Source organism: Cygnus olor, chromosome 9, assembly GCF_009769625.2.
Source record: "Cygnus olor isolate bCygOlo1 chromosome 9, bCygOlo1.pri.v2, whole genome shotgun sequence".
In the NCBI taxonomy this organism is placed as follows: domain Eukaryota; kingdom Metazoa; phylum Chordata; class Aves; order Anseriformes; family Anatidae; genus Cygnus; species Cygnus olor.
The window spans coordinates 9701940-9726129 of NC_049177.1; the positions used below are offsets into that span (position 1 = coordinate 9701940).

The window sequence follows — 24190 nt, forward strand, 5'->3', positions numbered from 1 at the left end:
AAACAGAAGTGAAAAAGGGTATAGTTTACTTGTTTCCCCAATGTATACTTCAGCTGAATGGTCTCTTCTACTCTCTGCTTCATACCCTTTTATTGGTCATTTTTAGCTATGCCAACATAAATTGATGTCATCTTAGAATCCAGATGTGCAGGTTTAAAAAGCTGCAAACATGCTAAGATGATTAAAAATGGGATTGAGAGAAGGCATCGCATCTTGAAAAATGCCTCGAATAGAAGCAGTTGGCTTTTTTATTAGGACTTGTTTAACTGTGTCATGTTTGTGATAGTTTAAATAACACCAAAAGCAAAAGTATGATCTGTTCCTCCCCTACTCTTCTCCTCTTCTTCCTTCCGCAATGTGATAGGAAAAAGGTGACAAAACAGGAATCTGATTCAAGCTTTCAAGAGTTTGTATAAATGGCTTTATATGACTAAATAAGACAGAAAGGGGGAGAGTTTGACAAGTTCATAAGAACGTCATCTTTAAGAAGCAGGTGTTTCTTTTATTAAAACCAGAGAAAACACAATTGTATGTTCTATAATGATCAAGGATTTTTTCACAATTGTTGAATTTTAATTGCAAGACTAAATTGAGAACTCTGTTCCAAACACATACAGCTTTTCATTAGCCATTATAGTAACTTTAATTTTATTTCCAAACCAACCTGAAGCAGCATGGGTGATAATTAAAAACTGGATTTTGGAAACAAGTGGTGGTGTTTCTTTGATGTTAGAGGAGTTTTGTCATTGCATTAAGTTGTAAAGCCAACTGTAAGGGTTTCCAAGCTTCAGCTGAGGAAGAAAGACTTAACATCCAGAACAACAGCCAGCACAACTGTATTGAATAGAGATGAAGGATACAGGTGACTCAGACTGTGTAATGGGGTGGTGGTATTTCATGCAGTGTCAGACTCCACTTCTGATCAGTCCCATGAAATGGGCAGGATTGTGATGACTCCTTGGTTTGAGCTTTTGGCTCTGAGCCGTTCCTTTCTCAGCTTTTCAGCACTGACAGTTCTTGTATTTAGCAGTCTTTGGCTTAACACTTGTTAACTGCCTTTAAAACTTGCCTTTATTCAAACAAAAGATGTTAGAAGGGCAACTTCATCGTTTTGTAGATGTCGAAGTCTGGATCTACGACATATAGATGATTTTTTTTTCCTGTTCAGCATAAGGACTTCGAGAAAATACCAGAGGACCTTGCAGTTGCCTTGATGTCAGCTCGTCTTCCATTTGCACTGTGTTGAGGCTGTGGGTCCAGCTTTCTCGGTTCTTCAGTTGCTTCTGAGTGAAAGAGCTCACCTCTTCTCCTTGGGGCTTTTTATACCCTTAATTCCATGCTTTCTTTTAGGCCAGGATTGTGCTTTTTGAGTAAGCTATATCTGAGCAAGTACACTTTCCCTCGTGTTGAAAGCACTTCTAGTTACTGTCTGAGCATGTAAAGCACAACAGTTGTTGAGGGTGATAACTAGGTTGAAAAGGAAAACTTAACAACAAAAACAACAACAAAAAACCCTCCACATAATCCACATAACAGTTGTCCAGAATGCATTATATGTCTGTGTAAAATATTGCACAGGAAATGCACGTGAATTTTGTTGAACTTCTTTGTGAGATTGAGTTGGATGCCTAATACCCTGTTAGAATTAAAGACAAACTGAAGATCCAAGACAGACAGAAGATCCTCTGAAGTCTAGTTAGCATATGCAAAAGTATGTGTATGAGTGCACGTGTGCTTGTGTGTGTATACTAAATATATATTTTTTCTGCTTTAAATAAAGGGAAGGTATTACTAAAAAGGACTGACTTTTCCAGTCAAAAACGCATATACATCACGGTGTACCTGATGTGCTGTCACGGTGATGAGATACTTTAAGCTGTAATGTAAAACTGTTGATAGCATGAAGTAGTAAGTACTGGCAGAAATAGTTGTAGGCTTCTGTGAGTCTAATTGGAACTGTAATAACCAGAGGCAAAAAAAAAAGTCTGTTCACATTGTACACTTAAATTTTTGGTAAATAAAAACTGATGTGTATATATAGTAGGATGGAAAATAATACATGTTGTACTGTTTTGCTTACACTGGTGCAGTTTTATTTAGATATTGTTTGGTGCTAGTCACATTACCTCTTTCTGGCTTGATTTTCCTGCTCTGTCTTGTGCAAAACTGCTAGAGCACAGAAAAGACTGCCTGGTGAGAAGAAATTAAGGACTTAAATAATAGAGATTTAAAATATACAGTTTTTTTTTTTAAAAAAAAAGCAGCCAGGATAAATTCTTGTTAATTACCATTATTCAACTGTAGTGCTCCATGTAACTGTTCATATTACCACAAGATCTGTAAAAGGAGGAGGGGGGGGTGAAACAAATTATTTTAGTTTCTCCAGAACTTGCATTTTCTGGAAGAATAGGATGGCAGCTGTATGTTTTATTTCATCAAAGATTAGCACACCTGTCAACTCCTTGATCAGTCTTCCAGGTAGAGATTTTACCAGTGGGTCTAGAGATAGCATGGATGCAGTCTAATTTATTGTTAGACTTAAAACTTTGGTTTCATCAGATTAAAATATTTCCTATTGCAGCTAGACACTTCTCCAGCTTCTGACTTATCTTCTCTGAAATTCAGTCACATAAAACTGTGAACCTGCTGTTCTGATTGGATAGGTGTAGTTCCATTAAGGGGGATATTATCAGGAACGCTATCTTTCACCAGTTTTGTTGTTGTGCCTAAATCAAAACTTTTACATTTTTTGGTGCAGGTCTTTTTCATCTTTTTTATCTTTTTCTTCATTCAAAACTTTAAAAAGGACTGTTTCTCATGAAACAAAACTTTTTTCTTTCAAGTTTAGTCTATTGTGTGAGTAGAAAATAGATTCCTTAAATTTTTATTATCCCATGCTTTATGGTTGCTTATGCTTGTGTATTTCTCATGTTTATTTAAACTTTCTCAGAGTTCTGTTTGTATTTTTACATTAGCTACAGTAAATAAGTGCGTGGTAATACAATACTTTGTGTAATCAAAAAGAAAAAAAATAGATAAAAAAACAACTAAAGTTGCCTATGCAGAATTGTAAAAACTGAATGCAAGAATATCATTAAGGTGTCCTGGGGATATTTATTCAAAATTTCAGGTGGTCTAATAGTGATGACACTTCAAAGTTGAATTCAAAATTTTTGTTTATAGTGTTTTATTCAATGTATAACTATTTTGGAATTGCAGCTAACACTTTTTTCTTTTTTTTTTACAGACTGAGCTTTGACATTCGTTTCATGAAAGAGGTTTACCAGTAGTTGTCTTATAATAACTTTGAGAAGAAGTTCTATGTAGCTCTTACTTTCAAGAGTGCTGCAAAAATGATTACTTCAGATTTGCCAGTACTACAGTGAGTATTCTTTTCTTTATGTATTTGAATTTTTCAACTTTCAAAAGATAGAAGTGAGTAGGAATCTGAGTATGAGGATAAAGCATCAGCTTGAGAAGAGCAGATTAATGTGACTGTTCCAGGTCTTCTGTGTTGTATGCTGCAAAACTGCGTAAAAAAATAAACACTTCCTTTAAAAGATGTTTCTTTACATGGAGATTTTACTTTGTGAAATGCAAAAGCAAATATTTGCTACTTTTATGCTTCTGAATGTTGTAAGATTTTGAAAATAGGATTCTTTTTGTCATAATTGATCATAATTGTGTATTCCAATTGTGTACTTTCTTACAATAAGCTATATTTTTTGTGGAAAAAGTCTTTGGCTTCTGCAGTTGGAGAGAGCAAGCGGTGTTAGCATGTGTTAGTCATGTTGGGAAATGAGAGGCTTATACGCATGGGAGTGTCACTGTACCTGGATAAAGTGAACTGCTGGGGAGCATGGAGTGGCAGTCGATCTTGAGGGCTGCATAGTTGAGAAAGGAACTGTAGAAAGGAGCAAAATTGAGCTTTATTTGGTGTGGTGGGTTGGCCTTTGCCGGCTGTGCCTTCACACTCCTCCTCAGCCTTCCCTCAGTATGCAGAGAAAAGATGTGAAAGCCTAGAGGTTGAGAGGGAGATCACATAGCAGGTAATGACATGGGCAAAACAGACTCAACTTGGGGAAAAATAATTTGCCTGTTAAAACAGCTTTGATGGTGAGTATCGGCCGCTCCTCGTGCCTTGCCCCTGGCCTAGTGTCACAGCACTTTTTCCCCTTCTGTTTGCACTTTGCTGCCCTTTTTGAACCCCACTCCCACAGCGGTGCCACTGGCCTTGCTGGCTGGCAGAGCCATGGGGCGGCCATTACAGAACTGGCCTCTCCTCACAGCACTGTTGCCCTACGGCTGGTAACTCTGTAATGTTAACCATACTTTGTTAGGAATGAACTATGAAAATGGCAATTACATAATGTAAAAGAGCTGAGATTTTGTTGAGTGATGTGCCAGACCTTCAAGTCCTTTTCTGTAATTTCTGTAAGAATCTGAACGTTTGGACAATTGTAAAGTTATTTCTCTGCCCTTAATAATAGCATGCACAGTATTGCCCTAATTTTCAATATCTTTAAAACCTTTTTCTGAGAGAAGTTAATTCCTGTGGGTGAGCAGGTGGCTAAAAATGGGGATGACCGGGATGGATACATCTGTTGGAGGGGAGAGTTGGGGCTGCTGGTGAGCTTGTAGGATAGTCTGAGAAAACATTTTCGCAGTTAATATTTTCTAGATGTTCTGTGTTAAAGGAGTAAAAGTGTGCTTGTGAAATGTGCCAAGGACAAAAAGCAGTTAGTTTCTGTCATTGTAATTGTGGGAAAGGGATATTCCCATTCCCACTTCAAGAATCCAGATGGCTTTAAGAAGTGAATGAAGTTTTGTGGAATTTTAAGTTATAAAATGCATATTAATGGATCCCATAACTCAGCATAACAGCTGAAAAACATGAGGGAGTTTGGCATTTTCTTAAATCAGAAGACCGTAAGCCCACCAATATTATGCAACTTAAAAACAAAACAAAACAAAAAAAACCTTTATGGCTATCCCATTTAAACAGTCTTAATGTCAATTTGTTATTAATACACTTCACTTTGAACTGTATCACTTATTCCTTCCCATATTCTTTCCTTTGAGAGAACACAAAAGGAGAAATCTTCCATTTTTCTGGATTTGTAGAAGTGGCTTCAGAATGCCATGGGGACAGAATTATATATAACAGAATTATTGGTGTTTCAGATACAGGAGAAGAAAACCCACAACTGTCTGGTTTATTTGACCTGGGTGACTGACTGTTACGAGTCTTGTCTCAGTGGGATGACTCATTTGCTGTGAGGCACGTTCTTTAGATTTTGAAGATCAACCATGAGAGCTGATTCATCCATGATTCATGAGCCTGTGCATTTAGCCATTTTTCTTCATGAATGCTTTTCTTCACAGGGCTGAGTCTGGTGGTAGCAATTTACGAATTTATCTCTGCCAGAACCTTTAGACACCTCAACAACACATAAAAAGCTTATAAAACTGTTTTTATTTCCTAAAACTGGTACAAGTATTTGGTGTGATGTTTTTTTTAAGGTCATACTCATACAAAAGCAAAGGTTTTATGTAATAGTAGAAGGTAAATTTACTTCAATTGATATATTTTGCAGAGACGTGACATTTACTATGTACTATGTCAATGGAAATATGTTCTTCAGAACCATGACAGCAAGGGCCTGCCCAGTAACCTGTTAATTCTTCATTACCTCTTAGTTAGTTTCAACAACTTGCTATGATGACTTCAGACTAATACCTGGAGGACTTAGGGGGAATCCTGGAGTTACGGCCAGCTGTTCTAGGATCCCTGAGCCACTGCAGAAACCAGAAAGAAAAGCAGAGTATATTTGAGTTCCTAAAAGGAGTTACTATATGTCTCCTTTACTCTGCTCACCTTATTCTTGTAGGTCTCCTTACACTCTTGAAAGTTCTGTTATGTCTCTACCATGTTCAAAGGTGTTTTGGAGAGGAAGGGCTTAGCCTTTGGCACTACCACCTCTCCTTCTCTTTCATGGTGCAGGTCTCCTTAGGCCAAGTTTACTTTCATAGAATCGTAGAGGTTGGAAAAGACCTCCAAGATCATCTGGTCCAACCATCCCCCTACCACCACTATCATACACGTCCCTAAGCGCCAGGTCCAACCTTTCCTTGAACACCCCCAGGGACGGTGACGCCACCACCTCCCTGGGCAACCCGTTCCAATGCCTGACTGCTCTTTCTGAGAAGAAATGTCTCCTAATTTCCAACCTAAACCTCCCCTGGCGCAGCTTGAGGCCGTTCCCTCTAGTCCTATCACTAGTTACCTGTGAGAAGAGGCTGACCCACAGCTTCCTTTCAGGTAGTTGTAGAGAGCAATGAGGTCTCCCCTGAGCCTCCTCTTCTCCAGACTAAACAACCCCAGTGCCCTCAGCCTCTCTTCACAGGACTTGTGTCCCAGGCCCTTCACCAGCTTCATAGTCCTTCTCTGGACACGCTCCAGGGCCTCGATGTCCTTCTTGTAGTGAGTAGCCCAAAGCTGAACACAGCACTCAAGCTGTGGCCTCACCAGAGCAGAGTACAGGGGGCCGATCACCTCCCTGGTCCTGATGGCTACACTATTCCTGATACAAGCCAGGATGCCGTTGGCCTTCTTGGTTGTCAATAAAGATATTAAAGAGGATGGGCCCCAACACCGACCCCTGGGGAACACCACTGGTGACCAGTCACCAGCTGGATTTCACTCTGTTCACCACCGCTCTCTCGGGGCCTGGCAATCCAGCCAGTTTTTAACCCAGCAAAGAGTGTAAATTTCTATCCCAACAGCTTCAGGAAAGATGAAGGATAAATTGTGGCGAGACCTAAGTTTTCCTCTCAGGTTACTAGTCACACATATGAAATAAGGATAGGATAATTCTGGTCTATTAAGATGTGGATGACTGCCATCAGAAAAATTGCTTCCTAGCAGCCTTATAAGATGTGTAGGGAATGAGGGAGATGGATGCTGGCCAGATGCTCTTCTCAGTAAGTGTTAAAAACCTGACAGAACTGCGAGCAGTTACAGGATGCTTCGCTCCTCCCCTGAATTCAGAAATAAGAAAGGGGGCTGCCTGTGTGTATCCAGTGCAGCTGTAAGGCTTTGACAGGAGCAAGAAGTACTTCCTCCCACACCAAAGGAACTCGGCCTCAGTGCAAGGGCCTTTTTGCCCAGGAGCTGCATGGTTCAAACAGAACTCCCTGCTTCTTGAAATGCTGCAGGTGTTTTAGTGTTAAGTCAGCCAAGGACTGTAGGTTGTCCTTATCTTCTCTCCTCTCCCCAGATAACGTGATTTGGTTATTATTTTGTAAGGAGTGAAGGGAGAACAAGCTTAGACTCTGCAGGAAGAGATGACATATTATTAGGGTGAGATTAAGATTGATTAATTTTGGACATTCATATTTGAGATGCTTGTCTAGATCAACTTACCATCAGTGGAGAGGAAAGAAAATTTTAAAAGCATAAACTGTCTGACCTATTTTGGACACTGACCTTAGCATGAGGTATATTGCACCTTAAAATTTTCTGTTATGTGCATTGTATACGTGTAAAAGTTAGATGACATGAATCTTACCCTTAGTGATTTATTGAGCCTTTCCAAAGGGGCTTCCAGCAAACCAGAGGTATTTTGACAGGAAAAACAGAGAAGTCTGCTTATCGGGTTTAAGACAATACTCTCCTTAAGAAAAGGAAGAGAAGGTTGTTAATTATTCAAATGTTCCTTCCCTATGTAGTGTTCTGAAGTGATTGAAATTTCAACTGCTAGGTATACAAATCTCAGTAGATTGTGCAAGACCTAAACACGGGGCGTAGCAAAATCAAGCTGTCCGTGGACTAGACGCAGGCAAAGTAGTATGGTTTGATTAATTTGTTTATATAGCTCAGAGTTGCAGGGGAAGTTTTACAACCATTTGTTGAGGTACTCTGCTGAATCTGGTTCTAATAGAGAAAAATATTTGTCTTGATGATATTCGGGGTGTGATTTTATAAGCTAACAAAGCTACGATGTTTCCACAGAAATGTGAACATTGCTGGGACTGCACCATGCCTGAAACTTTTGCAGTAGAGTTCTCTGTAGATCGGAGAGCAGTTTGTTTTTTCTACAGAGAGCAAGAGTGAACGTTTTAATTTATCTGCAGCAATACAAAGCAGCAGATATTTTTATAGGGTTCCTCACGTCTGTATTGAGAAGGGTTTTTTTGTTTGTTTGTTTTTTAGAAAAAGCTGTCATTGTGAGGCAGTATGTGTTTTTGGCAAATTGAGTTGCGGTGTGATGGCTGATCTTTGAGCAAAGGCTGGATACATCCATCCACATAGACATCTTTGCTGCATTGCTGTTCATCAATGTGACACTATTTAAGCAAGTCATTTTGAACTGTTTTTTTATTTGGTTTCAGTTATTTCTTAAATTCATAGTTCAGTATTGAGTTTTCCAGATTTCATATATTATGAAGCAATAAGGTTACTTCTCTAAAAATCATCACATCCAAGCTACGTCTTAAGTATTTTGTAGAAATACTGTTGTAAAAGCATGTAGCTTGGAAACTCCAATGTGCTTGAATACTGTTTGTTTTTAATCTAGGGTGTATGAACTTCTGGGATATGTAGAACATTTTGAAGTATTCTGTGGATGTTATGTTAGAAAAGCAGATAATTGCATTTTAGTTTTTGTGAAGGGTTATGTATATACCTTGGTGTTTTTGTGCTTGCAAATTGGAAAAGGTTGGAAAATAATGCCTTAAAATACTAGAAGGACACCTAGAAGAATACAGTAATTTCACTGAAGATTCTTGATTCTAATATAATGATGTTCGCATCTTTCTGCATTACTAAATAGCTTTCTTGGTGGTGCAGCGAATTTGTGAAGTATTCCTCCTTTGTGTATTTAAAGAAAAAGTGGAAGATGTATGTAGATCATGGCTTGCTGAAGCTTCTCAGTTTCTGTAAACCAGATTACCCAATGCCCTCTGTTATATTTGAGGCTACACAATATAATGGAATAGGCATGATTTTTTTCCCCCCTTTCCCTTGCACAAGTTTTAAAGCAATTTAACTCCTTTTAGTTCAAATAAATTATACTGGCTTTAAGGAATTCTTTGATTAGAACTAGACTTCACCAATCTTTGAGTAAGCTAGCACATTATTACAGTTATTCTTCCATTTACGGAGATCTCGTGAATCTAGCAATGGTCTCTCATGGTCTGGCAAACTAAAAATAAAGCACATCAGTAACGAATGGTTTTGCTTGTGGGCTCGTCTTGGGCAAAATTTAACGCCTCAGAAGATCACTTAAAGGCTGGGATTCTTCAAGCAGCCAAGCCTGTTCTGAAGGCAGTACCTTTTGGACCTGGCTTATAGGGGGAAAATTGAAGAAATCTGAGGTAATGTTTCTCCCCTACTTAGTATGGCCTTAGTCTAAAATGGGAATGATTAAAAAATAATATGGGTTTCTCTGCTAATAGCCTGAATATTGTGGTTTTTTTTTTTATCGTTGTACAAGTGAAAACGTTTTTCTAACTACAAGAATCTTAAATGTCTTAAGATTGAAGTGAGTTTTCTGTTTTGAGCCTCCCGGTCACTGTTAATCCTTTCTTTATTAACAGCTGCACAGTGGCATTGTCTTCAAGTGTGACTAAAACCACAATTTAACCTTAGTGGGAACCTGTGTAACTGTTCTGATGATGTGGTAGCTGGATCAGACTCCCGATTGCTTTCTCATGACCTTAAAGCAGCTCAAAAGTAGTTAACAAGAGTAAAAGAAAGTTGATACTAGTGAATACGTTATGTGGGATGGGTATGTTGAGTTTGTTTAATATAGCCAGTTTTTGAAGTGCAACTTGGTTTCAAAAGAAGCTGTTAATTTAAGTAACTTTTCAGTCCATAAAATGACATTCCAGCCTATAAAAAGGTAAGGCTTTTTGCCAGGGCTAGCATTGCTTAATTCCTTAGCTTGTAGAATAAATGTGGCAAAACTTTTAATGCTGACTTTTTTTTTCCTGGCTTAGGACTAAATATTTAATCAGTCAGTTATAGATTACTTGTTGATTTCAAATCATTTTAATTTATCTAGTATTTTTCCCCCCTAGGGATTCTACAAATGAAACTACTGCACATTCAGATGCTGGCAGTGAGCTTGAAGAAACAGAAGTCAAAGGAAAAAGAAAAAGGGGCCGTCCTGGCAGGCCTCCAGTATGTGTAATTTAGTTTTGTTTTGTTATGCATCTATTTAAAATTGACTGCAAACTGTTTTTCATCTAATCATCTTGTGGTCACATAAATAGGCTTTTAATGAGTACTATGTCAAACTTTATGAAGACTTGTAGTATGAAATATTTATCAGATTGAAATATAACTGTTTGAAGTGATTAAAAAGGGACATAAAATGAGATCATAGTAGCTTTTTTCTTTTACTAGGTATGTACATGAACATTGCAATTTTGTTGTTGTTGTCATATTACAACATTCTTCCAGACATGAGAAGAATCTCAAGTGAACATGACCACTTTGTTTTGGAAGTTTTAATGGATTTCTTCAAGTGACAAATGACCCTCTTTGTAACTGATAATCTCTTAATGTGAATGGAAGAGTTTCAGTATAGTACTAACATAATGTCTCAGAAGATCCATTAACACATCTTCATAATTTATGTAATTGACATGTGTGATGTCCTACATATAGGTGGGGAGCTTCAACTTTTTATCTAACATAAAATGGGAGTTAATCCACAATTCTGCTGACTAAGATTTACTAACAGAATGCTTTTCTTCAGTTGTGTTTGTCTGTTGCTGGTCCATGAACGGGAGCATGCTGAAACAATTCACTAGTACACATAGTATTAAGGTGCATTTGTCTTCTATTTTCATTTATTTTATAAAATGTTACGTAATTGGAAAACACAGAAGTTCTCTTGTGTCTTGTGCTCATTTGTTTCAGTTCAAGGTCATGAGATGCAGTTCTTGTTTGTTTGTATCACTTGAAGCACACAGTGTGGAATGAGATTTTTGGTGGGAATTTGTGTGTTTGCTGTTAATTGTTTTGATTCTCTTCATGGCGTTTGTCTACAGGTATACCTCCAGTATGAATGTCTAGATACACAGCACTTAGAGATTGTGTGTTTGGTTTTTATCCTTAGAGCATCCATCTAAATTCCTAAGCATGGGGTAGTGACACTGTAGGAATGGACAGAAGCATGTGTTCCTCAAGCAAGCTGGCCAAGCTGGAGCAAGTTTCTCCATCATATTGGCTTCCAGTTTCTGGAATGTGGGAGTGGACATTTTAAATGCCGGTCTTTTCCACGCAACTTTTATTCCTTTCTGAAGGCTTTTGAGCAGGGTTTCCTATGCGGCCCTGTGTTCTTTATCAGATGGACATATACGCTCACTTTGTCTTTACAAGAAGGATGTAAAGAGAACAGGTTCTGTTTACACAGCCTGTAAGCAAAGGGTGAAATCAGAAATTAAGAATATCTCACTGGTAAACTTACCAATTTTTGATGATCCAATTGAAGGAGGGAAAAAAACAAAAAACAGTGGTGTAACCTGATTGCTAACCCAGAAGGTTGTTAGTCTAGGAATTAAAGCAAGGTCGGTAGTATTTTATACCCCTTTCATATTCACTGGAAAGGGAAGATGAATGTTACAAAAGGCATTCCTCATCCTTCTCTTTGAGCTTATTAATTGCTCCTCTGGGAATATTCACTGAAGCACTCTCCTGGTCCAGTTATCAAGTTTCTACAGCAGCCTTTGCTTATTACGTGTAGAACAACTCCAGGCTCATTAAGTGTACATGATTGTTAAGTGTTGAAAATACAGGGGAAACAGTCATTACTCACCCAGAATGATGGGCTGTGAGCTGACTTTTGCTGCCAAGGAGCAAGATGACACAAAAGCATCATCTTAATGTTTAATCGGAGTCAAAAAAGCATATCCAATATTAAAGCTGAGGAAGACAGTAGAAAATAAATACTGCATCCTTTTTATAACTCTGGCTTGCCAAAATATGGAATACTTTCCCTAATTCTGGTTTCTTTATTTCCCTCCTTTCTACCTCCAACCCAAAATCTCAAGAAGGGTGTACTGGGACTGGAAGAGGTTCGGAGGAGAGCAACAGTTGATGGTCAATCATGGAATCATTCAGGGTGGGAGGGACCTTTCTTACCTGCTCAAAGCAGGATCAGCGGGATCAGAACTCACTGCTTGGACCTCTTTCGGTCTGGTTTTGTAAACCTCAAGGGCTGCATACTGTACAGCCTCTCTGAGCACTCTGTTTTGTTTCTTGACTTTCCTCGTGGTGAAAAACCTCCTTTTAGCTGATCAGAAACTTTCTTGTTTCAGTTCTTGACTGTTGTCACTTGTCCTCCCACCGTATACTGCTGCAATAAAGCCTCATGGGGAATCATGGGGAAGTACCGCCAGCCACCTGCCCATGTTGACAGCCTGCTGCTGAACTTACTCTAGTTTATCAATGTTTCTCTTGCATGGCGCTGAAACTGGTCACAGTATTCCAGCTATGGGCTAGCAAGTGCAGAGTAGAAGGGGATAATCCCTTTCCTTGGTGTACTGGCTGTGTTCCTGTTTGTGCAGCCTAGGATGCTGATGGCCTTTGCTTGCCAGGGTGCACTGCTATCTCCTGTCTGCCATGAACCCAGTGTCATTTTCTACAGAGCTGTTCCCCAACTAGTTAGTCCCCAGCCTGTGTTGGTGCAAAGATTTGTTCTTTTGCCAGGGACAGGTCTTTGTTCATGCTGAATTTTGGGTGCCCTGTTGGCCTAGCCCTCCAGGCTGGACCTTGCTATCAGTGAGTGGTCTTCTTGCCAGTTCCCTGCCATCTGCACACTTGACAGGAGTCCATTTTTCACCCCATTTGGCTATCTGTTAAAGATGTGAAATGGGGCACATTCCATCACAGACTTTTGTTGTACTCCCTTATCACCAGCATCTAGGTAAAGGTTGATCTGTTAGCCTCTGAGTCCAGCAGTTAACCAATTGTCCACCCATCTAGTTGTCTTGTCTGCCCATCTGGATCACAACTTCCCAACTCGAATACAAGAATGTTGTCAGAGACTGTTAACAGCATTGCTAAAATTAAGATAATTGACATCTACTGCTCTCCCCTCATCCATAAATTCAGTCTTTTTGTTATTTTTTTGGGTGGCTTGACAGTAGATGTGTATGTTTGGATCCACAATCGCATCCTGCCTCCGTAGATGATACTGCAGTAATGGAAAAGAATAAATAAGAACCTACTATAAAAAAAAAAAGGCTGAAAAGGAATAAGCCACTCAATCTCTGCTATCCTTGAGGAGAAATGCAGGCACCTTTGAAAGACTAGTTCTATGCATTTACATTTATAACATTATTGAATACTGAAAATCACGGACTTAGTAGATGAAGCATTGGTTTTGCAAACAATGTATTTTCACTTTTCCTCCTCCACATTGCTAACCTATCCTTGTTGCGATCCTGTCCACATTCCACAGGTGAATTTGTCACAGGAGGCACAGCTCTAACATTTCTTCCCACTCCTCCATCTGCTAACATCACTTTTATTTCCTCCATAGATATTATCCACCTTTACTCTTAGGTGTACAACAAATTATTTAGAGCTGTTCTTCTCAGCTGATACTTAGCTTTGTTTTTCATTTTTGCAATGTTAAAGAAAGATTTCTGTGCCTGAAGGTACTAATGGGTTTTGCATTTTTTTCTTTTTTTTCCCCCTCTAAAATATGATGGTCGAATAAGATTATTTAATCTCTCCACACAGCTGTTGACTTGCTTATGTCCTTAGGCCATTGCAGCTACAGTAACACGTCTGCCATCAATGTATTGACCTCTTTTGGAAAGAGTGTTCACTCTTCTGTGCCATTTTCCCTAGCTGCGTTGTTCTGTTACAGAGCTGCACACAATGTACTCTGTCAATATATGTATCTATGTATTTATTTTAAAAAGATTTAGGTGGTAGTGTTGTAGAATGGACTTGGCTTTTATTAGAAAGATGGAGCTTTTTAACAGACTTCTTTTTCCAGAGAAAGAGATTTTCTCATTGAAAATGTGAGACTTCTGTAAGGAGGTAGACCTCATTTGAGAATTCACCATTTGTAGCAAAGATCTTTCCAGTTCAGAGAGAACCTTAATGAATTGGGGAACCTTTCCTTCCTGAAAATGCTGCTTCTCATGTTGCCCCCCTAGTTCTCTAGAGACTGTTCGAATGAGTCTACTCTGTTCGAATGAGTCTAGTCTACTTCACTGAGTGTACTAGACAAGTGGATTGCGAAGAGATTAAACATCTTGGTCCTTCAGAGTAACTCTCGTAATGTAACCTGATTGTCCCAAATTCGCCAAACTATGTAGTGAACGCAACAGGAGTTGCACCATGTCCTGTTCTAGCACTGACAGTGGCTGGGGCCAGCCTCCCCCTTGCACATGTCTGCTTCTAAACACCCAAGCATGTAGAGCAGATGCTTGTGGAGCAATTGGCTGGGAGGTAAACCTGTCCGGTCAGTGGGATGTATTGATGCATATATTTACATGAAGCTCTATGTGAGCATACCATCTGGATACATATTTAGCGAATCGTGTGCTGTGTATTCAAGGAGTGATGTATGGCAGCCCTCTGCTTGGAGTTGCTGAGTAACATCAGCTAAAGAATGTCTTTTCTGGCTGCTGCATTATTGAAATACACGGGCATGGATGCTCTCTTCTCTTCTAGGTAGGGGATTTGAAACCCCAGTGCTTCTTTCACAGTAGTGAGCTGAGGCTCAGATCAGTTATTCATTTATCCTTTTTGCCTCCTCTCTTGGATCAGTGCTCTCTTAGAGGGCTGGTCAATTTCATTGCCATGCTTTATATTAACCTACCTGGTCTTACCTCCCCAGGACCTCAGAATAGCTCTTGGAGGTTGGAGGGAGTGAGAGAGATCCATGACTGTATTTCAGCTATTGTATTTTGCAGAAGGAGTAGCTAGAGATTAGCCTGTTTGACTTGGAGGATAAGAAGAAACATCAGTTTGTCCCAGAGGGGGCAATTCTGAGATCTCTGCTGGTGTGTGGCTCATCTCTTAGTCATGGAAGCTGCTGCATGCCTTTTTCCAGCTAACTCCTCGCCTCATGCTCCTTTCTGAGGCAAGGTGGAGCAAGGCACTTTTGATGCTTTTGTCCCCAGCACAGACTGTAGGGTTTTGTTTTCATGCTCTTTTTGTCTGTTTGTTTGTTTTGTTTTGTTTGATGTGGAGGAGAGGGACTACAATACCTTATATTTGTTTTCATATGTAAAATTTTAACTTTGCAGCAGACTCAGCGTTATTGAGTCTTGTGTTACGGATGATAAATACCCCAGAGGATTGACTTTCCCTCTTAGTTCCAAATCACACACGTCCTGATTAATAGTAGGAAGGAGTATTCTTAGAAGAAGTGAAGTTATTTTCACAGTAGTCGAGGATTGTGGCTTAGTGTGATGTACATCAGAGTCCTGTTTCAGCTTGCTCGCCTGATATTTTAGGTCTGTCCCTTAAAACTGGAGTTGAATAGATCTGCCTGCATGGCTGAAGCAGCTCTGTGTGATGGGTGTTAGGGACCCTGGATCTGTTATTATTTGCAGGATGAGGTTTTTCACAGAGAACACCTTGTTTGTTTCTGTGATGAAGACGTTCAAAGGGCTGACTGCTTGAATCCAATAACTTCTTCCTGGATAACCATGACAATGTTATGAAATGTTCATGAGCTGCCTTTTTTAATCAGTATTCGTTCGGAATGAGCTCAGGCATTACCAGAGACTCTTCTGCTTAATACCGTGTTACAATGCAGAGGTCTCTCAAGATGATGGTGCCTTTGAGAGGCAAGTTCTTCAGTCTTACTCAAGTGGAAGGTTAAAAAGTTTCTTCCACCTATCTTAAGAAATGGGGTGTTGCTTTAAATGACTTATTACATACTATGTAATTATGTGAATGCACATATAGGCCATTACTGGAGGGGGAAGACAGGTGAAATTAATGACCTGCAACACTTTAACTGTCTTTATTTCTTCCTGAAGTACATCAGATCAGCTTGGGCACTGTTAATGGAAAATGTCAAACCACTGTTTTTTGGTTTTATTTAGTGTATAAGTTAACGTTCACTCTATTACTTGTTTTTACAAATGTGGGTCACTTTTTTCCCTTCAGAATCATTTTAAAGACATTAAATGAAAGATATTATCTAGCTAATGTATTACACAATTCTGAATTTTCACAATATCAGTTTAATTACAGTCTAGATAAGTATTTTGTTTCTTCTTCCTTTGGTTTATACCATAAAACAACAGTTAAACTCTGTGGTCGTCAGTATGGTCATTTTAGAGTTTCTTCTTGCATCTTCTGGAACTTCTGAATTTCCTAATGCTTATGTGGATAAATTCTCAGCCTTATTTGCTGTCAGTTGAATCTAATTTACAAATCTGAAAAATAATAACTTCTGTTTTCATATGGCTGTAACTTGGAGGCTTTCACCTATTCGAGGCTGATCTCTGACAAGAATTACTTGGAACAATGTCCTGGTTGTGAGCATGAACAGAGTCACTTCAACTGAATTGTATGAAAATGAAACTAATGTCCATGTTCCTGGAGATTGTTTTGGTAGAATAACAGACATTACAATGTAAAGTACTCTGTGTAGGTTGAGCTGTAGAACTTGGTCTTGGAATAGTTTAAAAAAGTCAAAAAAGAAAAAGACGAAGATAGGATTTCTTCTGGTCTTTGTGGGGAGACCCTAGTTCAGATCTCACACACACACAGTCCACTTGGACCCTGCCACTGGTCTGACTCTGTCCTGGATCTCAGAGTGAAAGCAGGGATATAATGCCCCTCAACAGCACCTTTCTCAGTGTGAGATTCAAGCCTCCAGCTTGCTTTCCTTGCATTGCTTCTTTATCCCTCCTCCCTCTGGAAGTCTTAATTCACTTCAGCAGCATCTGCTCTGCCATTGCAGCAGATGCCTGGAATATGAAAATAATTAGAAGGATTTATTAATGCATTTCGATACAATACAGCTAACCAGCTTGCCTTTTCCATGACTTTTTCAGGGATCCCTGTCATAAACAGATAACAATTTTGAGTCTGGAGAGCAATCAGATCTTACTTATCTAGGGATTTTGACAGACACTTAAAATGAAAAAGGAAGCAAACAAACAACAACAACAACAACAAAACATTGTGGGTGACTGTGAGCTTAAAAGGGCTTTAGGTAGAAGCCAGCAATTTCTGGCTTCTCACAGGGGCTGAAAGGGTGAGAAGTGGCATGCAGTAAGCAGCATTGTTGCTCCTATTAGAAAGCACAGGGCTCTGTTTTTCTCATATCTTGAGGACCGTTTGGTGGATCCTCAGGAGAGGGGACTTAATACAAATTCACTCTTGTTTGTTTGATCTTATGAAATGCCGTATTTTATACCTGTCAGTCATAGTCTGACAGCTTTACTGGAGCCAGGCTTACCTTTGTGCAGGGCTGTTTCTATGTGGGAGCTCTTCATGGCATTCGAGGGCTTTCTTTTTTGGGTTGAGCTGAAGGACCACCCTAACCTGTGAATGCAAGGGTCTCTCTCTTTTGAGATGCAGGACTACCTGTGTTTGGCACCCTCAGTGTGTGCATTTCACATATCCTTCGATCTCCTATTTGTTTTCCCTTAATCCTTGAAGTATTTAATGTCACCCTTTGAATTTCATGTTGAGGGGAACTGAGTGCAGAGGGGACCTGTTCTGGCTTACATTAGCATCTGAAGAGGGCATCAGCTTGCCTTCCTGCTTTCTTTTAGCAGTACTTCTAGCTAGTTTAAGTGCTTGTAGCTTATTGTCACGCACATTGAGTGAACAGGTGGATTATACATTCCCCAATGGAACCATAGGTTTAGGTTGGAAGGGACCTCAAAGCCCACCCAATTCCAGCCCTCTGGCCTGGGCAGGGACCCCTCCCACCAGCCCAGGCTTCCCCCAGCCCCATCCAGCCTGGCCTTGGGCGCTGCCAGGGATGGGGCAGCCACAGCTGCTCAGTGCAGCCTGGGCCAGGGCCTCACCACCTTCTGAGTGAAGAATTTCCTCCTAATATCTAATCAAAATCTAAGTCAAACAACTTTTACATTGTTGTTTGTTTTTTTTTTTAATTAAATAGTGATCATGTGTCTCTTCAGAGCTTGGTTGAGCTCAAACATTCCATGTATTTATTGGTAGCTTTCTTGCTGGTAAAGGCAGCCTTGCAAAACAATAATTGGCAGAGATCTCATATTCTTCTACTCATAAATGCAGATGTTATCCAAGAAACTTTTCATAGAGATTCTCCCATTATTTTAAGCTTTCCATCTTGCATTTGTATGCAAATCCTTAACTGAGTATTTGCAAGAAGCAGTTGTGCTCCACCTTGCCCTTTTCTTTATCTCCCTGCCCCACCGGCAGTGACAGTTTTAGAGCAAGGAGAAGGCTAGGGTACCTCTCTGTCTTCTACCGGCTGTCTTCCAGAAATGAGATTTCTTTCCTCTGCAGGAAAATTCTTAACATGTCTGCAGTTCGAAGATGCAACCAAAAATGCTGACTTCACATTCTTTTCTAAAAGCTTTAATGGAAACTGGGTGCCAGTGTGGTCAAGGTAAATGGTACCATGAGGATACTGTACAATTGTAGAGTTGCTTGCATGTTTTCTTTAACAGAATTCCTCAAAATAGCTTCATCATTGTTCTGTGGCACCTTTTGGTTTTGTCTGCCTCGCAGTAGGAGCAAAAAAAGATTTTAGACATAAGATTGTAGCAGGAATCTCAACTCCCCCCCCCCCCCCCCCCCCCCCCCCAACTGATTTTTTTGCATAAAGTGACTTAAATTCAAAACAAAATGTTCACTGTGTGACCTGTCACAAGTAGGATCTATAGCATCTGATTATGAGCTTGAGGAATCTGGAGAAAGTTTACATTGAATAATTTAGTTTCACAAGGAAAATGTTTAACTTAAAATTTTAAAGCAAGAAAGGGGCTATTATTATGATCTGCTAAATCTGATTATAAGTTTAGTTATTTAATTTTATTGGAATTGAGAAGTTGAATCTTTATTGTTTGTTATAAAATTTCTATATCTACTTAAATACAGAAATAGACTGTTAACAGGACAAGTGTATGTTTCACAAATTATTTGTTGTCTTCCAAAGTTAATTATGTATTCTGAAAATTCACTTTGTTTGCCAACAGAAAACACTTTTTCTGTCCTGTCTGTAATTTGCTGCCATTCATATATATATCTAGTCATGCTGTCAACTATCTGTTTGTGTTGATCAATTAATTATGGATATTGATGTGAACTGGTACTTCAGCACTGGGAATTCAGCAGTGTTGAGTTCCTTGACTGTGGCTTTAAAGTTGTTTCTCAGTGAGTATTGGTAATTAAAAATATATGCACCTGACTGGATAAAGCCCTAATCAACATGGTTGAATTTCATAGCTGACATTGCTTTGACCTTGCCAGAGGTCAGACTGGAGACCTGAGATCCCTTTCAGACTGACTTATTCTGTGATATTCGCGTGTATTTATATGTGTGAGTGTATAAATATATGTGTAATATATATATATATGATTTATAGAGACACTTTTGAATGATGTCAGATGTCATAGCTATAATAAATTTTTTTTTTCACTCTGCTGGTTTTCTTTGCCCAGTCTGCCACTAAGAAACCTCGGAAGTCTCCAGGAGACAAAGTTCGTTTGGATGCTGGAGCCAGGGGAGCAAGTCGTGGAAGAGCTAATGGCCACCCTCAGCAGAATGGAGAAGGGGACCCTGTCACTTTGTTTGAGGTGGTTAAGCTGGGGAAGAGTGCTATGCAGGTAAAATAACTAATTGTGTTACACTTTCATCATTCAGTGTACCCTGACTGTAGGAGTTCATTCTGAGCTATGCTTTTGTAAATAGTTGGCTTTTTTTCGCAAGCTGTATTGGTCCAGTAGACTTTTATGTTTAACATTATCTTAGTCTGTATATGATAAAGAACAGAACGTGCTGTCATTGAGTTGGGGACTGCCACATGTTTCTGAAAAACGAGACAGATCAGAAAGATCAGAAAAGTCATGTATTTCAGTTGAATTCTCCATTATTTTGTCCATTGCTTTCAAATTGTAAATACATGTTGGTATTAATCAGTCCATTAAATGATAAGCTGTAGTAAGTTTTACAGGAAGAAAAAGTATAAGATGATACTATTGATGGATACAAAGCTTTCTTTCTTTTTTTTCCCCTTTTTTCTTTTTTTCCCTCAAAATAGCTGCTGGCTGAAGCACTTTTGAGTACTTCACACTGCAGCTTGCATTCTTGCTGTCCCCACCAGAGTTACAGATGAAGGCTAAACAAGTTGCATAGGCTTCCTCTGTGGCTGAGGGACAAAGATGGACACACCCTGAAGGCGAATTTTTCATTATAAGATAAATATCTAAGATAGCTATATTGAACCGCCTCTGGAGGTGTTTCTTACTCGTTTTAAGTTTTGATCAGTTACTGAGGTTTTAAAGCATTTATTGGGCCAGATGAGTCCCATCTCAAGAACCTCTGTAGATGATTGTTTCTGACAATATTTGTATGCTTTTTGTAAGTTACTGTGCTTCAGCTATTTGTTTTTGGCACTCAGAGGAGAAACATGGGCCCAGAATATCAATAACCCATTGCAGTTAAAAGCCAACAGTGGTTCCTACTGAAGGGTTGTTTAAGCAAACTTCCTTTACTTTGCATTTCAACAAAAGGGAATCATACAATATCAGTTAGTATGTTTTGATTACGTGGTGCCAACTGTCGTGAGCAAAATTATAAATTAGGAAAATTAGGAGCAAAGTACCATTCTTAATGTTACTTTTGGTGTAGCATAAAACCTAGGGCTAATGTAGTCTTCCACATGAGTTCAAGCTATGGAATATTTTCTCTGAGCCTCAAATCTGAGATGTAGTTTTAAAGTACTAATAAATAGGAAGAAAATATCAGTATTTTTGTTCTTCTTAGTGGCTGTTTTTACAGTTACACAGGATTGACCCTTCTTATCTAGTAGGTGAAGACAGAACAAATTTACTGCTAACAAAGCTACAGATTCTTTGTGCTTCTTCTTCCTACATGTTTTACATTGGGGTTTCCAACTTTCCTTGGTTTTCGACACATTTTCAAATTTTATTTTTGGCAGGATTTGAGGAAACATCTGGAGTCTATTTTCTGGTTTTACTGCGGTACTGAACATATATTATGCTTTACGTAGTATGTTTGTCTTAGAGTTATTGATATTTGCAGGCGCCAAATGAGAAGGAATGTGTGATTGCTTTGATATTTGATGACTGAGTGCGTGTGTGGAATTGACTTTGATACATTTCATCTATTTCAAAAGAGATGCCAACAGAAGTCTTCCACAAATGAATTTCTAAAAAGAAATAGTCTGCATGTTTGTAGTAAGAAACCTTTGGAATTCAAATTGAACTGAATTCAAAGGAATTGTTTTGAAAAAAGTACTATTTGTGTACAGATATATACATAAACACACATACCCCTATATATACATGTGCACACACATGCTTAAAATGCACTTAGCCTACATCTTGCTCAGATGAGAAAGAAGTAAATAGCTTGTTGGAAGCCGTTCCTAACAAGTAAACAAATAGTAAAAGAGTAGGCAAGTCTATTTGAAGGCCTGGGGCATAAATGCCCCATTTTTAGGGCCATATTTAGGAACCATAATCCTAAGTTCAAGAGTATGTGCCACTTGTGTACCTTCAAAAGTTTTACTATTGATAAAAAATAAAGAAATTGACAGATCTGTGTAGTGGGAAGCAAGATGCAATTATAATGTGATTAAATTATTTTTAACTTGAACTTCTGGATGATAATCCCACATTGAAACAAAGGTTCTATAAACCAAGTTTATTAGCATCTTTATATTTTTTTTCCTTATTAGCTTAGGGATTTTTATTTAACAATTAGGAATGCTTGGCATTTTTCTTACTCATAGTTTTGATGCAGGTTTTTTCTGGCCAATTTTAGCAATTTTGTCAGTATTGCCAATTTTCAGATAAATTACATATATTTGCATTTGTTAGAACCTCTTTTTTGTTGATATTCAGTTATTTCCCTGTAACATGAACTTACTTTTTTCTGTAGTGCTCTTAAGTTTGCTTCCAGCAATGAAAAACAGAAAAGTTCATTTAATATATTTTGAGATTATGTGGAAATTTTACTTAATGTGCTTTCATTCCTGACCTGTCTGCTCCAGCTGCATGCTCTCAGAATATATTTTAGTTGTTAGATTTTTCTGTCTTTGTATTGCCAGCTCATGGAAGCCTGTAGCTGAATTCAACTCTCATTTCTTTAAGTTTGTCCTCTGTTCTGGTTCCTATCGCAGGGTTCATTTACCTCTCTTCAGGCTTACTGCTGTTTGGTTCTTCCAGGGAAACAAAGTAATGTTAATATTTTGTTTTTCAAGTACACATAACTTCAAAGCTGCTCTTTGCATGTAAATCTTTGCTTCTGTTATGAAGTGTTAGTTGTATCCAAGCTAAGTCTCACTTGAACTCTGTAAATCAGTTTGGTACCCGTATTAACCTAGTATTGGATTGTTGGCACTTTAAAAAAATTTGTTCTGTAACCTATTGTGTGGTTAGTTGCTTCGGAAGATTTTCTGTTGGCAGCTCTCTCTGTATGTAGTGCAATATGACCAACCTACCTTCCTGTTTTCTGCTGGTACAGTTCTTTAGTCTATCAAGATTGTTTGCAGAGCTTTTTAGGCACGCATTTTTCTTTCTTAGGGAATTCATGACACTTTTCTGCTTTTTGTCATTTGTCTCTTTTTTTCACCTTGAATGTTTTTATGGACACAGCTATATCCAGTATATTTCCCCACTCTAAACTTCCGCAGGCAGAACAAACTGTATCATCATTTCTCATGTGCTGAACTGCCTGAGCTTACCCTGGTGGGAATGAAGGGCATGGATGAATCGTCACTCCTGCAGCTGAAACCCCAGTGCAGAGGCTGACTCGTAACTTAAGCCTTCGTAGGCGCTTCTGTACTGGTCTCTGACCCTGGCGTTAAGGCAGCAGTGAAGTAAAGAGCATGTGGTGGTTGCAGATTTTGTTTAGGCTTCAATCTGAAAATTTCTTGAGAGTTAATTATGTCCAATTAGCTGTAATAAAGTTTGTAGTTCGGTGTTGGTCAAAACAAGCGTAATAGCATTTTGCTTTCTTGTGTGCAAAGGAGATTTGTGCCTCCCCCAGAAAATCGGAGATAATCATCAGTAGTCATACAAGGTATTTGATACCCAAACCTGAACAGATCTATGCTGAGATTACTCTGTATTATGTGCATAGCCAGTCATCCTTATCTGCAGTGAACTGCAAACGTCAATTTAGATGTTGATTTTTGAAATATTTGAACCCTCTGCTTATGCTCACCTAATAAAAGATACCGTGGTTTAGAGTTAGACATGGTTCAGAGTAAATATGGCTCCATTATATGGCAACGTGCATTTAGGATCTGTATCCAAAGAGAGCTTTCTGGCACATTGAAATGGAATTTTTCATTGTGCTACTAGTTCTTTGTCTCGCCAGAAGTCAAGAATATACCTCAGTCCTCGCTCTTCTTGTCTGCCCATCTGGGCACACTTGAGTATTTTGAGATGCCCTCCGTGTTCAAGTTTAGCTGCCTTTGTAGCAGCGTAAGCTTACCCTGTCCCATGAGGAAGTTCTCTTGGTTTCCTAGTTTCAGTTCCTCACACATTATTTCTTCCTTGCACCTGGTAGGCTCAAGCTGGCTAACTGTGGCGGTCATTCACGGTACCACACTGGCTAGAAAGTTCACGAGCATGAACTTTCATGAGCAGGAGGAATATCACGAGACCTTTTCTTTCCATTCAGTTGCTTATCTGAAAGGATTAAAACGTGTCATTAATATTAATTTAAAATATTTCTGAAACGTTAACAGTACTTTCAAGACAATACTGATTTTCAGCATTTATCCGCCTGCCTTTGTTGCAGACTGTGGACTTCAAAATCAATACCTGCAAAAATAAAGGGTATGCATCCCTTACAATTACATGTTTGATCTGTTGTAAATAGTAAGAGAGAGGGAAAGCAAACACGGCTTTCAGCAGTGCTTTTTTTGTTGTTGTTCTGTATGCACTAGCAGCATACTGCATGATTGCCAGTTCCTTTTAATGTAAAGTATTAGGTTTAGATCA

At 38.9% G+C, this 24190-nt stretch overlaps 1 protein-coding gene across 10 annotated transcripts in view; it reads left to right on the top strand.

The window, feature by feature from the left end:
* Nucleotides 1-24190, top strand: part of STAG1 (stromal antigen 1) — a 183452-nt gene that overhangs the window by 34869 nt on the left and 124393 nt on the right. For 8 of the 10 annotated variants that reach the window (XM_040566487.1, XM_040566485.1, XM_040566486.1 and 5 more), the window contains 3 exons: nt 3248-3382; nt 10084-10186; nt 19640-19819. In XM_040566487.1, coding sequence (XP_040422421.1) covers nt 3354-3382; nt 10084-10186; nt 19640-19819 — 312 coding nt within the window. In that variant the 5' untranslated portion in view covers nt 3248-3353. The remainder of the gene's footprint in view (nt 1-3247; nt 3383-10083; nt 10187-19639; nt 19820-24190) is intronic. The other 2 variants (XM_040566489.1, XM_040566488.1) reach the window with 1 other exon arrangement.